The sequence below is a fragment of the Saccopteryx bilineata genome, chromosome 9 (genome assembly GCF_036850765.1).
Source record: "Saccopteryx bilineata isolate mSacBil1 chromosome 9, mSacBil1_pri_phased_curated, whole genome shotgun sequence".
Lineage (NCBI taxonomy): Eukaryota > Metazoa > Chordata > Mammalia > Chiroptera > Emballonuridae > Saccopteryx > Saccopteryx bilineata.
Window position 1 is genome coordinate 6,731,817 of NC_089498.1, and position 13,104 is coordinate 6,744,920.

A 13,104-nucleotide genomic window follows, 5' to 3' on the forward strand; every position below is an offset into this window, starting at 1 on the left:
CTTACCCCTCCCCCCAAAAATTAAAGATGAGAAGCCACCAGTGCTAACAGAGAAGAGCAGGCACCTTCGTTTTGTGGTCCAAAGCGACCTACAGGAGCGTAGCAAAAGCCACCTGCGAGGGTCCCACTCCACCCCCCAACATCCAGGGCGCGCTCAAAAGTTTGTTCCTTTCTTTCCCTAAGCCGCTCGGGGTCCGGCTCTCAGTGCGCAGGGGAAGTAAGAACGACTGAGAGTGGGGCAGCGAGGTCATCCGACCATGAGATTAGGGACTGCCGCGCACCGCCGCCCCCCCCCCCCCCCGGGGCTGCGGTCCTGTTGACTAATAACAACAAAGAATCACAGGCAAGTCCCCTCTTTCCGTCTCGGGCTGCTCTCGGTCCTCTGGGGCAGGAAAGGAGAGCCGGCGGGTTGGGGGGGTGGGGGCGAGAGTGGGAGGAGAGGCGGAGGGCAGAGGGGCAGAGAGAGGGGAGTGCCTGTAGAGGGACAAAAAGGGGACAAGGCGGGTGGGGTGGGAAGGGGGCAGGAAGAAAAGGGGCAGAGTTGGGCAGAGACGAAGGCGCAAAGGGAACGGAGTGGAGAGGGGTGGAAAGAGGGGAAATAAAGTGCAGCAGGCGATAGGATGGAGTGCGGGGCGCGCCCAGGATGGGGAGGTGGCTGCCGCCCCGCCGCCCTCCCCCCCCCCCCCGGCCCGGCTCGGTCACCTTGCTGTAGCCGTAGTACCCCAGGCACTGCGCGAAGTCCAGGCCGGCGGGGTCCCCGGCCGCCGCGGGGTAGAACCTCATATCCATGCCGGAGCCGAGCCCGGGGCCGAGGGCCGGGGGCCGAGGCTGGGGCTCGCCGGGGCGGGTGCCCGCCTCCTCGAAGCCGCTAGATCCACCGTCGGGGGCGCCCGGTCGGTGTTGTCCAGGGGGGCGGCGCGCGGACTCCGGGCCAAAGAGGCGCCGAAGCCGGAGCCCAGGGAGCCCGGGAGCCCGGGAGCCGCGGCCGCAGCACACAAAGGCGCGGCCACGCGAGCCGCGGGAGAGCGGGAGGCGGCCCGGGGGACGCGCCCCTCCGGGGCACCGAGGCAGCGGCGCGCGCGGGCCGGGCGCCCAGGGCACGGGGCGCGGCGCGGGGGCGCGGGGTGCGGCGCGGGGGCGCGGGGCGGCGCGGGGAGCTCAGGTGCGCCAGGCGAGGCTGGGACGGCGGCGGCGGCGGCTGGGGCCGCTGCTCCTCCTCCTCCCCGGGCGGACTGAGGAGAGGAGCCGCGGAGACAAGGGGCCCGGCCCCTCCCCTCCTTCTCCCCTCCTGCCTCCGCCGCTCCGCCCCTCCCACCGCGGGCAGCTGGCGCGCCGCCCGCCCCGCCGGGGCGCTCCCCGGCCCGGCCCGCCTCCCGGCGCGCCCGCCTCGCCCCGCCCCGCGCGGCCCCTGCCCCGCGCGGCCCCTCGCCGCTCACCCCGCGCCGCGCGCAGCCTTCCCCATCGCCCGCGCCGCGGCCTCCCCCTCCCCGGGGCCCCTGCTCTTCCCACCTCGCCCCCTTTCCCTCTCCGGTCCTCTTTGTCCCCGCTGCCTCGGTGCGCTCCTCGCTCCCTCCTTCCTTCGGCCGCTTCGGCCGTCGCCCGCCCGTGTCCCCTGTGGCCCGCTCCCGCCTTTGCGACCGCCGCTGCTCTCGGCCCCCAGCTCCTGCCACCCGCGTCCACACGCCGTCCGCGCCTGTCCCACCCCAATTTCGGTCGTTTTCCTCTCCGCGTCCCCGATTCCTCTACCCCGCTCCCTGCCTAACCCTACTTCGGTCCCCTGCTGGGAGGCACCTATCCCAGCAGCAGTGTCTGCCGGGGGCCGGGACCCCACGGACACCTGTGGTAGGGTATCGGGGCCTGACCTCTCACAGGTAGGCAGACTTGAGGCTTCCGGGGGTAGCCACGTGTCGGTTCCCTTCGTGTTTCCTTCGCTCTTGTTTGTATTCGGAAGGCATTTGAGTAACTGGATCTAGGCGGATCGTTCACTGCTCTGGGAGAAAATGTTCCCACTTTCCTAAAGGCTCAGGGTCCTTACACTGCACTCACCTACCCCCTCTTCATTTCTTGCTGTTTCTTTAAAGCTACGTTTCCACCCCCACCCCCACCCCCACCCCCCAGCCCAGCCCGGCCCGGCCCAGATTGATTGCCTCAGGTTAATTGGTGAGTTTGGTTCCCAGCCTTGGCCAAGCAGGGGACTTCTATACTACATAGTTGAGAACATTCAGGGAGAGGTTTTGAGATTTGCCCTGTCCCCGGAACCTGCAGATTATTTCGAGCTGAAAACAATGAAAGCCCAACAAACTCAGGAAGAGTGTTCGTGCCTCCTTCTTACCTGCCTAAAGAGACTAAGAACAATTTCCTTCGGGAAGGGAGCCTGAGCATAGGCACCCCAGAGCCTAGGCAGTGAGTGTTGGCAGACTGGAGGCATCCGAGCAAAATGTCCGTTCCTCTGTCCCATTGTCTCCGGGTGGCCCTGCAAGAACTTCCCAAATGTTTGCCTGCCTCCCTCTCCTGTTCTCCAAAATGACATATATTCCTCATTTTGCCTCACTGTCTTTGGCTTTTCCATGCTTATGTGAATTCCCCCCACACACATATTAACATTTGATTTTCTCCAGTTAATCTGCTGTGTGTCATTTGAATTGTTCGACCAGCCAGAAAAACTAAAGGAGTAAGGGAACAGCTCCCTCCACCCCTGCCAGACAGCCCCCTCCCCAATTGGGTGATTTCGGAGGTACTTCAACCAGAAGGGTGAAATGTACAGATGTTTTTACCTGACACTAAGGCTGTGTCCCACTGTCACCACTTGCTGGCCCAGGGCCTGAACTTTGTCAAACAAGCATCACAAGGGGTTTGCATCTCTTCTGTTCTCCAAAGCGGGCACTTGCGCTTGGAGACACCTGTGTATATATCTTCTCCCAATATTATTTTTTTGAAACCAACCAGGAAAAATAAACTTCAATTAGGTGAAAGTTTGTGTATCTGCTCTTCTCTTAGCAGAAACGTTTTACTTGGAGATGGCGGGAGAGAGCAGCGTGTATTCAGGAATGGAACAACTGCTCACATTGTCCCTGGGTTGACGAGGATACCCCCACCCCCAAAAAAGCTTTGGTCTCCCCTCCGGAGTCTCAATTTAACGCTGACAACCCAGTGGAGCTCCCTAATGGCCCAGCGGGTCGCACAAATTGGCAGTGAGCTGAGATATTATCAGGACAACACCCCATAGAGCAGGTTCTTGAAACGCAGAAGTGGAGGCCCTTTCTCTGGGCCACTGGGCACGCCTGTGGCCTTTCCACCAATCAGAGCTGGAGGTTGCAGTGGCCACCTGTTGTCTCGCAAGAGAACATCTTTTAAGTCTCACTATTAGTATTTAACAATGGTGTAGAGTGCAGCATCTGGCCGCAGGAGAAAACAGCCTGCTGGTCGGGAGGTACCAAGAAAGAAATTAGTTTTGTTTTGTTTTGTTTTCTTCGAGAGTTGCTAAAAGGAGCCCAAAAGCCTGGGAAACGGAGTTTTTCCTGGCACACTCACATTCCTCATCCGCTCGGTCTGTCGTGTGTCTGGGGGCAATCTGAGTTTGATTACAGAGGATGAAGGGAAGGGTAATCAAAGTTACAGAGAGACCAGACCTGCCGAGGATCAGGAACCCAGACACTCTCAGTGGAAAGCCCACTGGCTGTGAGACCAGGAACTGCATGTGGGCTGATGTGTTCGTTGCACTGAATGTTGTGCTGTGGGGCCTGGAAAACTGAAGGGAGCCTCCCAGGGAGCTCCCAGGAATAAAAGACACAGGGTCCCATCCAATGCCACCTCTTGGCCATCGTTTTGGGAAAGGCTTCCCCTTAAAAAGCCCCCTCCCTGTCCAGATGCAAATGCCTTTGGGAGGAAACAGTTGCCCTCAGTGAATCTTCTATGATGATGATGATTTAGGACAGGGATCCCCAAACTTCTTACACAGGGGGCCAGTTCACTGTCCCTCAGACCGTTGGAGGGCCGCCACATACAGTGCTCCTCTCACTGACCACCAATGAAAGAGGTGCCCCTTCCGGAAGTGCGGCAGGGGGCCAGATAAATGGCCTCAGGGGGCCGCATGAGGCCCGTGGGCTGTAGTTTGGGGACACCTGATTTAGGAGGTAAAGTAAGCAAAAACTCAGAGTGTAGATCTTGAATAAAGAGGGAGAGAAGAAACTGTGATTCCTCTGGAGATACGTTCTGTTGAGGCCCTTAGCATGTAACAATTACTAGAACAGAAACAGGTCATTTGGAAAGATGGCTGACTTCCTGGATTTTGCCCATAGTCAGTCTCCGGGCACTTGGTAACTATTTGGCAGTGACCGCTCTGTGCCAAACACTGTTTAAGGCACCTGAGCATGAGAAAGAGGATCCTCAGATGACACACATAGAAGCCTCAAAGGAGACTTTGACTTGCACACTGTACACGTGTGTGCACACACACGTGCACACACACACTCTCACATACACACACATACACAGGCACGTGTACACATGCCCTGTCGCCTGCATTCGCCTGGAGGTCCTGTCCCGCCTCAGGTACTGCTACTGAGAGAAACAGTCCTGATGAGCCAGTTCACATACACACGTCCGTGAGGGATGCCTGGCTCTGTGCCTCCCTGGGACTGGGGATTGGATACCAAGCTCGAGGGAGGGCAGGGGGCAGGACACGCTGTTCAGCGCCCCGCCTGGACGATGGCTCCATCTCAAGAACCCTGGACCATGCTTGATACTTGGGTGGTTTGCAATAAATAAATAAATAAATATTTGTTTAAGAAAGGAAAAAATGGGAAGGGAGCAAAGGAAAGGGGGGAGGGGAGAAACAATGTTGTAATCTCGGAGTATCTTCCCCAGGGAGCCTGGTTAAGGGGAGGTTCGGGAAGGGCGGACCCAGGACCGCTGATTCGGATACACACAAACACATAGGGTGCGGAAGGGGTGTCGGGGGCCTTTGGCGTCCTGCTGTCCTGGACCCTTCGTATGCACTCACACTGGAATTACATGTTGTTTCATTTAGAGCTGACCCGATTAAACTCCCCGTTGCATTCCGAATAAATACCCTCTCGTTTGGAGGGGTCCCGTGGATTTGAAGACCATCCATGGAAAACTTTAGAAGGAGGCCTTAAAAATATAAATGCAGTTGTAACCATCATGCTGTTTGTCATCTGAAAGGGTCACCTTTTTCAGCCTGTCAGCAATTTTGTTTCTGGAATACCAGAGGCAAAGGTTCCCTTTGTACCGCGTCAGCCTGGCATTGTGGAGAACGTATCTTAAACTTGCTCTGAGTTTATGCTGAGCCGTGCTAACAGGTATTGATTTAGAAAGGCAGCACAAGAATAAGTTATGCAGCCAAAATGCAACTTCTGGGCAGGAGAAAACTCCTGTAGGGATTTCCTATGATTTGGGTCAAAACTCTTATCTTATTAGCCTGATGTTTCTAAGTGAATAGTCAATATCATCCAAGAATCTCTTTTAAAAATGAGAGATAAAAAATACACAAACTGTAATGGGAAAACTATTTTACATCTTGACAGAACTCTGAAAAACTTTATTTCTTTATTTTAACAGGCTCCAAATGAAACAAGACAGTCCGCATGAGAACTGCGTCGAAACTGCCGAGTTAATATAACCAAAGATCGTACTGGGACCCCCACTTTTAGGGATCTAGGAAGAGCCACTGAACTCCCTCCTCTGTGTCCTGCTTTCCCAGAGGAGATGAGGATACTATTAAGTACTAGATGCGGTTTAATTTTCTTGAGTTTGGGTGATGAAAAGTCCTATCCAAATATTATGATCTCTGCTTGCAATATGCAATGTAGCCAAATTAACAGCAACTCCAAATGGCAATTAACAAGGCCAGAGCTACTCACGTTTCTTCTCCTCTATTCCCATAGTAACGGCTAATGCATGCTATGGGTGAAACGTCTCGTATTTGGTTTTTATACCGGAATTTCACTTCCTGGGCTAAAGCCTAGCGTTTCTCTGCAGCGCGGATTCTTTGTACCTGCACAACTCATCTCCGTGAAACTTAAGAGAGTTCCGTGTCAGAGAACCACCAATTCACGTTCAGAGTCTAAGTCATATGCAGATAAAACCACGTCAAGACTGACGCAGGCTCTCTCACGACAGTGCACATTCACCACCCGGCAGAGGTAGCGTTCTGACCTTGGGGCCCTCATCATTACAAGTCTCCAGCACAGACTCAAAAACTAACCACCAGGAGAGAGTTCCACAAGGGAATGACCTCGTGAAAAAAAGAAAAACAAAATTCCCCACCATTGTCATTGTTGGTTTTCATTGGCAATGGACGCAGACTTTTCTGGTCTGGAAATGTGGGCTGTTTTGATATGTTTACTTAGGTGGGAAAATGCAGAAACCTGAGAAAATGGGGGGGAAAATAAGCAAACTTTCTGTGCATGATAATAAATGCATATTCAGTTATGTGCATGAAGGTGAATCTCATCTTACTAGAGTTCATTCTGGCCATCTTGGTCTCTGTGCAATCACGCACAAGAAAAGCTCTAGAAAACGAATCATTTTCCCAGGTGACTGTTACTCCTACTCAGAATAGATACACCCATCGGTTCTGACAGATATGTAGTAATTATGGAATGGACACCCCCCCCCAAATCCTAGTAGCAAGAAAGGACTGAGCCAAGAGTTCATTCCCAGAAATATGAAGGGCAGCACGCGTTTACTTGTGACCTAAGTAGCGCTTCGAGAAAGCTATTTTGAAAACCAATACACTCAACACAGTCAGGAGGTGCGCAATTTTCAGCGTGTTTCCATCCTGCCCTAAAAAAATAGATATCCTGTATTCACAGAAATCCTAAATTGTGGTCCTGCCCGTTTTCTGAAATATATTCTATTTCTTTTAAAGTGAAAGAATGACCTCTTTCGCAGGAACAATTTTCAGAGACAGCGTGTTTATCAAATGGTTTCTCTCTGCTTTCATAAAAACAATTTATTTTCACTGAACTCTTTAAGATAAGCATCAAAGCCAGGGAAAATGTACAATGAAGTTTATAATTACAATCCAGAAACAAATACTAGGTATTTTGCTCAAGTAAAAGAGATTTTTTTTTTTCACTCTCCCCCAAAGAGACAAAGGCAGTGATGGGGGAGGGGGTTTATACCCGAGTGAAAAGCTCAGAGGGCTTCCTTCCGGCAAGGACAATGTTGCAGAACAAGGAAGCTGAGGACCCAGTCCTCTCTTAGGGATGGGTGGGGGCCAGTCTATTTTTATTCTTCACCAAGGGATGGCTGTAGAGGCATTAAGGAGACAACATCATTAGGCAGATATTAATTATACCCTTCATGATGGATCTAGGCACCCTTGCCCATAAAAATCTCTCCTAGTTAGAGCCTCTGGTGACATCCTTTCTTCGATAAGCCCCCGTGTTTCTAGGCTTTCATTTACAGGGCATGTTATTTTTAATAACCATACAACCATAACATTGTAACAATACGAGAGAGAGGCCCTGAAGTCTCATAAAGATGGTGGTACTTCTTAAGAAATGGGGAACAATTGCATTTGATCACAGAACCGCCAAGAACTAGCAGCAAAATAATCTCCCTTCTTCATTTACATAGATCTCTGCTTGCCAAACAGATGAGTGTTTGCTTTTCCAGTAATCGTCCAGGTGCGCATCCTGCAGTGACGAAATCTCCAACTCATCAAACTGTTTTGCCAGAGTGGGACCTGCCCGGTTTTCTGGAAGCGTTTCAAGCTTTCTCCCCAGCATTCCAGCCACCTGTTTATGGAGTTCATCCTGGGAGCCGATGCATGCAATTAGAAACACGAAAATGAAAATAAATGACCTTGTTTGTTATTTATAACAAAGGAACTCAGCAAAATTAATGCTGTGGGGCTTGACCTCTTGACCCGGGAGAAAGAGCCACCTCATGGCTTTGCGGCCAATGAACAATAGTCCGGCGGTTCCCATTGTCCACGTGGCCCGACTTCTGAATGGTCGTGAAAACCTCATATCCAAAATATTAAATGTTTTACCAGTTAGACGAGAGGATTTGTGCTCTTCTAAAAAGAAAGAGGGACTAGTTAGCAAAAGAGCTTTTTCTTATTAAGGCCAGCAGGTAAAATTCGTTTGGTTTGATCTACACAGGGTGCCCTGTGTCAACAACACGATGAGGAAAAGAATATTAAAGTTTTCAAATTATGGCTCTGGGAACTGAAAAATGATTAAGTATATCGTATTGACAAGCAGTTCAGGGAAAACATGTTTCCTCTTTGCCAAAGCTACTTGCAGGAAAGGAGAACCCAACTGTCTTCTGTTCTGTAAATGCAGTGTGGACAGCGCCCCCTAGAGGTGTGCGATGAAATTGCACCACCATGCTCTTCCTCCACTTACCCCAGCCCACACCCCCTGGAAACCCAGAGCAGACAGGAAATGGTGGAAGGCTCTTGAGAATCCATGCCTGGTTGAAACCTCTTGAGGTAGAGAGTTTGTTAAACAAAGACACCCTCCTCCCTGGCGTCCCTAGTCCTGAGGCTGGCCTCCACCGCCACCGACTGCCTTCTCTCCTTGGTTCCCTCGCTGTTCACCCACAGCATATGTCATGAGTGTCCTTGAGTCTTCTAGACCTTAATGCCCAAATCTGATGTTTTCCCCTCGCAAGCTATGGCTTATTGTTCTGTCTGTCCAATGGTACTGTGTGTTTAACTGTTTCTTTTTCCCCCAGGGGTAAATAAATGTTTAGTTTTGGGGTTTTTTTTAAAGAAGGACCCTCTACTGTTTCTCAAAGTATCTATTTCACTATAAAATGAAGCCCACTTCATAAGGTAGGCAGATGACAGGTGCACACCCCCCGCCACCACCCCCAAGGTGTGACAAACCGTCCTGCCTCAGCTTGTCCTTCCGAGCCATGGGTCTTCACCACGTGCCTCTCCCCAACTTTCTCTATTGTTATATGACTTTAAAAATTTTTATTGAATTTATTGAGGTGACATTGGTTAATAAAATTATAGAGGTTCCGGGTGTACAACTCTATAACACATCATCTATGTATTGCATTGTGTGGTCACCACCCAAGGTCACGCCTCCTTCCGTCACCATTTATCCCCCTTTCCCCTCTTCTTCCTGCCGCCACCTGCCTTCCATACAGTTGGAATCACGATACTGTTGTCTGTGTTTATAAGGTTTGTTGTTGTTGTTGTTTAATCTCTTCACTTCTCTCTCCCTGCTCCTCAACCTTGAGAGGGGCTGAGCCTGCTGTCTGTCTTTGTGAGCCTGTGTCTGTCCTCTCCCTGGCCCTCACTGGGCATGACACAGCCATACATCTGGAGGAATCCCTACGAACCCTTGTTGGTCACATACTTACAGCGACATCGGCAACACCAAAATTATAGCCACCAAAGGTCCAACCTTCCGGTGAACAGTTAGACCCAGGGAAAGGGGCTTCAGAAGTCTTTGCATTGCACTGATCTAAGGAAACCCATTCCGTGGTCCAACGACACACGTCAGCTACTGTTTTCCTGCAAGACTGGGCTCTCTTAATCTAGAATGATCTCCAGATGAGTCCCCACAGTGTGCCTGGATTACCAAGTGCTGTAGCCAAGCTCAATGGGAGAGAGAGCTGGAAGAGCATCATCCCATCGTACTCAGAACTAAAACTCATGTCATTTATTGTCCAACAACTTTTTACTCTGTCTTCCAGGGAACGTGGTGCTGAAATGGGGGAGGGGTCCCTATCCACACTAGACATTACAGGACATGGAGAAAGTACAATCATGAAATTCTGTAATCAGTGCCACGGGAGAAACATACCCTCCCTAACGTGGTCAGCAAACACTGATTTACAGATATTACAGAAACCATGTGTGCTGTCACTCATAGAGGCAGAGGTGACTATGTCGGGATAATCAGGGAAGGCGTCATGGAGAAGGCATTTGAAAGTAGAAAGTTTTTTTTTGGGGGGGGGACAGGTAAGAGGGATGAAAAATGTCCTAGGGGGTGCAGGTTTTGAACACAGTTGTTAAAAAGAAGAGGTCATGTATGTGGGAATATGGGGTTGTATCAGCCATCTCTTGGGTAGATTGTCCCGCAGTAACAAATAACCCCTATTATCTTAGCGGATTACCACCTCGAAGGAGCACTTCTCGTCCTCATTCCTGTCTACTTCCAGCCAGCTGCTACCCCGTTCCGTATTTTTATTTCAGGACCAGAGCCGGAACAGAAGCTGCCGTCGGGCCTTGTGGCAAAGGGAAAGAACGTAGCGGAAGCGTGCGGCGGGTCTCGAAGCTTCTGCTCACATCACGTCCACTCACTTTCCTCTGGGCAAAGCAAGTCCGATGGCAACGGGGCAGAAAGGACGGTGGGGAGGGTCCACCAATATTTTGAAATGATGCAATTAATGATGATGTGGGGGAAGTTGTTGTTGTTGTTGTTTTTTTTTTTGGAGACATCAAAATTCTCAGACCACAGTTGTTGAGCTGGAGAGGGAGTGTTGAAGAGACAAAGTTGGTGAACGAGGTGCCGGGGTGGTAAGAAGGAGCAGGCAGGATGAGAGGTGAACGCACTGTGGGGTTTTGAAGGCCAAGCAACCCAGTTAGCTGTGCCGCAGGAGGCTACATGGAGGATGATGCGGAATACACGCTGTGTTCTGATCTCAGATTGGCTTTGATTTGGACACAGCAGCCTCTTTTAATATTCAATGAGTGTATACTGTGTGCCTGTTGTAATGCAATGTAAGTATTTGCATATATACACGTACTATATTTTAATCCTCATGACATCCTTCTGAGGTAGATAGCACTCCTTTAAGTAGAAGCAGTGGGCTCTCAGAGGTTAAAGAACTCGCTTAAAGACACAAAAGCAGCACAGAGGAGAGCTGTGAGGTTGAGACTTCTTCCTACTGCCTCACTGCAGGGCAAAGAAGTAAAAATGTTACCTTTCTCCAGTATCGATTTGTTATTCTTTATCGCCTGGGATACCCACAGTCTGAAAGCAAGGATGATACAATACTTTGTCTCCTTCAGCGGAAGTTGCCATTAAAATGATGCTTATATAACCACTCCTTTGTAACAGAGCTTTGTAAGTGAGGAAAAAAAAGAAAAAGAAGAAACAAATCTTTATCTGAGATAGTCTTTGTAAAATCTTGTGTCAGAGAGAGTTACTGTTTATGAAATGTTCATGTTCCACCCTACCTCCCATCATGTATCTCCTAATCGTTCTTGCCATTCATTGGGTGAGGGTCATGTGACCAGCTCTGGCCACTGGACTGTGAGCAGACATGTGTCCCTTCCGGTCTGAGACAACTGAGAACTTGTATGCATCCTCCATATATGTATATGGGTGAGTGTGTGTGTGAGTGTTTATGATGTTGAGCCATGAGAGATCAGTGCCTATTTGTTACTGCGGCATAGACTAGCTTGATCAGTTCAGGTCCTCTGACTTGAACTGGCTCAAGGTTAGGCACCACCCCTGTCCTGTTCCTTTCCTGATCCCCACAGCTAAATACAGGGCCCGTAGGGTATATGCTCAACGAACATTAGTTGAAAGAAGATAAATGAATCCCCCAGTTGAGCCTGGTTTCTATATGCTATCTAGTTAAGCCACCTCTGAACTGTTTCTGGAAACCAATGGTTGGCCAACCTTCCTGAAATGTCATTGCATTCCATCACTCCTCAGAGTAGGATCTTCCTGTACAGCTAATCAGTTTCCACCTCCTCCCCTTGACTTTCAGGAACCTCACGATCTGACCTAGATGCCTATGACTTTGCTACCTTGTATGTCTGATCTAATCGACCACTACTCCTTGACATGTGTCCCTTTGTTCTTTCCCCACTGTTACAGGAGTAAGCATCGTGTGCTCTTGAACAAATCATTTCGTGTCTTCTGCGTCGGTTTCCCGTGTTTGTAAAACTGTTATCAGAAGCAGATGAGAGAATGCATACCAAAATTTGTAAATTGTGTAGGATGATAAAAATATGAAAATCTAAATTTATTTTGGGTTGGCCCTTGATCATGTATCTGAACTGACTGACAGCTCAGAGGAGTGATATTAAAGAAAGCATCTCGCCCTGGCCGGTTGGCTCAGCGGTAGAGCGTCGGCCTAGTGTGCAGAGGACCCGGGTTCGATTCCCGGCCAGGGCACACAGGAGAAGCGCACATTTGCTTCTCCACCCCTCTGCCGCGCTTTCCTCTCTGTCTCTCTCTTCCCCTCCCGCAGCCAAGGCTCCATTGGAGCAAAGATGGCCCGGGCGCTGGGGATGGCTCTGTGGCCTCTGCCCCAGGCACTACAGTGGCTCTGGGCGCAACATGGCGACACCCAGGATGGGCAGAGCATCGCCCCCTGGTGGGCAGAGCGTCGCCCCTGCTGGGCGTGCCGGGTGGATCCTGGTCGGGCGCATGCGGGAGTCTGTCTGACTGTCTCTCCCCGTTTCCAGCTTCAGAAAAATGAAAAAAAAGAAAAAAAGAAAAAAAAGAAAGCATCTCTGTTTCAGGAACCCATTTGTCAAAATTTTCCATGGTAAACTGGCACGTGCAGGCGCTGTCTAGGGAGCACTGGAAGAGGGCCTGTTGCTCACCCACTCCAGGTTCATCACTCATTCTTCCCGCTCAACCCGTCTCCATTTTATGTAGCCCCCACCCTCTTCCATGGGGCCCTGTGTCTCCAGGATAGATCCTGTCAGGATGGCCCCATTCCCACAGCCAGTGATCAGTTTAGTCTCTGGCTGTGATGCATTCCTCGTCAATGAGACACGTGCAAAGGAGACCAGGAGGGCTTCTACGGCTTTCCTTGTTCTTGAAGGTAAACTCTCAAGACTGCATCATAACTTCATCTTCTGGACAACGGCGTGTCTGGAAATGTTGCAGCCATCCTGTCAGCGAGCAAAGCTCTAGTCGGAAGTCAGAGCTGACACACTTAGAAGAGAACAGTGGGGCAGACACATGGGAAGAATAGACCCTGGCTAACGTCCTGAGTTGCTGAAATAAGCCACCCTGCAGCTCCTTCCCTTCTGATTTCTAGTTATGTGAAGAACATATATTCTCCTCCCTTGCTCTAATTCAGTCTAAGTTTTCTGTTACAGGCACAGAAAGCACTGAAACCCACTTAAACTTGCTACATGAGT

General features: G+C 50.6%; 2 protein-coding genes across 7 annotated transcripts in view; one reads left to right on the forward strand and one right to left on the reverse strand.

Annotated features, from left to right (window-relative positions):
* Positions 1–1,896, reverse strand: part of TOX3 (TOX high mobility group box family member 3) — a 110,969-nt gene extending 109,073 nt beyond the window's left edge. For 5 of the 6 annotated variants that reach the window (XR_010727131.1, XM_066243606.1, XM_066243608.1 and 2 more), the window contains exon 1: positions 702–1,237. Coding sequence is in view for 4 of the 6 variants with exons in the window: in XM_066243606.1 (XP_066099703.1) it covers positions 702–788 (87 nt within the window). In the remaining 2 variants the exon portion in view is untranslated. Of the gene's footprint in view, positions 1–701; positions 1,238–1,861 lie in introns of those variants that run through there. The other variant, XM_066243610.1, reaches the window with a different exon arrangement.
* LOC136313566 (serine/arginine repetitive matrix protein 3-like) lies at positions 787–1,761 on the forward strand. Its single transcript, XM_066244104.1, has one exon. It carries the CDS (start codon positions 787–789, stop codon positions 1,759–1,761), a length of 975 nt encoding a protein of 324 aa, XP_066100201.1.
* Positions 1,897–13,104: the final 11,208 nt, after the last annotated feature.

Excerpts from the sequence above, each read along its gene's own strand:
- LOC136313566 (XM_066244104.1), top strand. The coding sequence starts at position 787 with ATGCCGGAGCCGAGCCCGGGGCCGAGGGCCGGGGGCCGAGGCTGGGGC.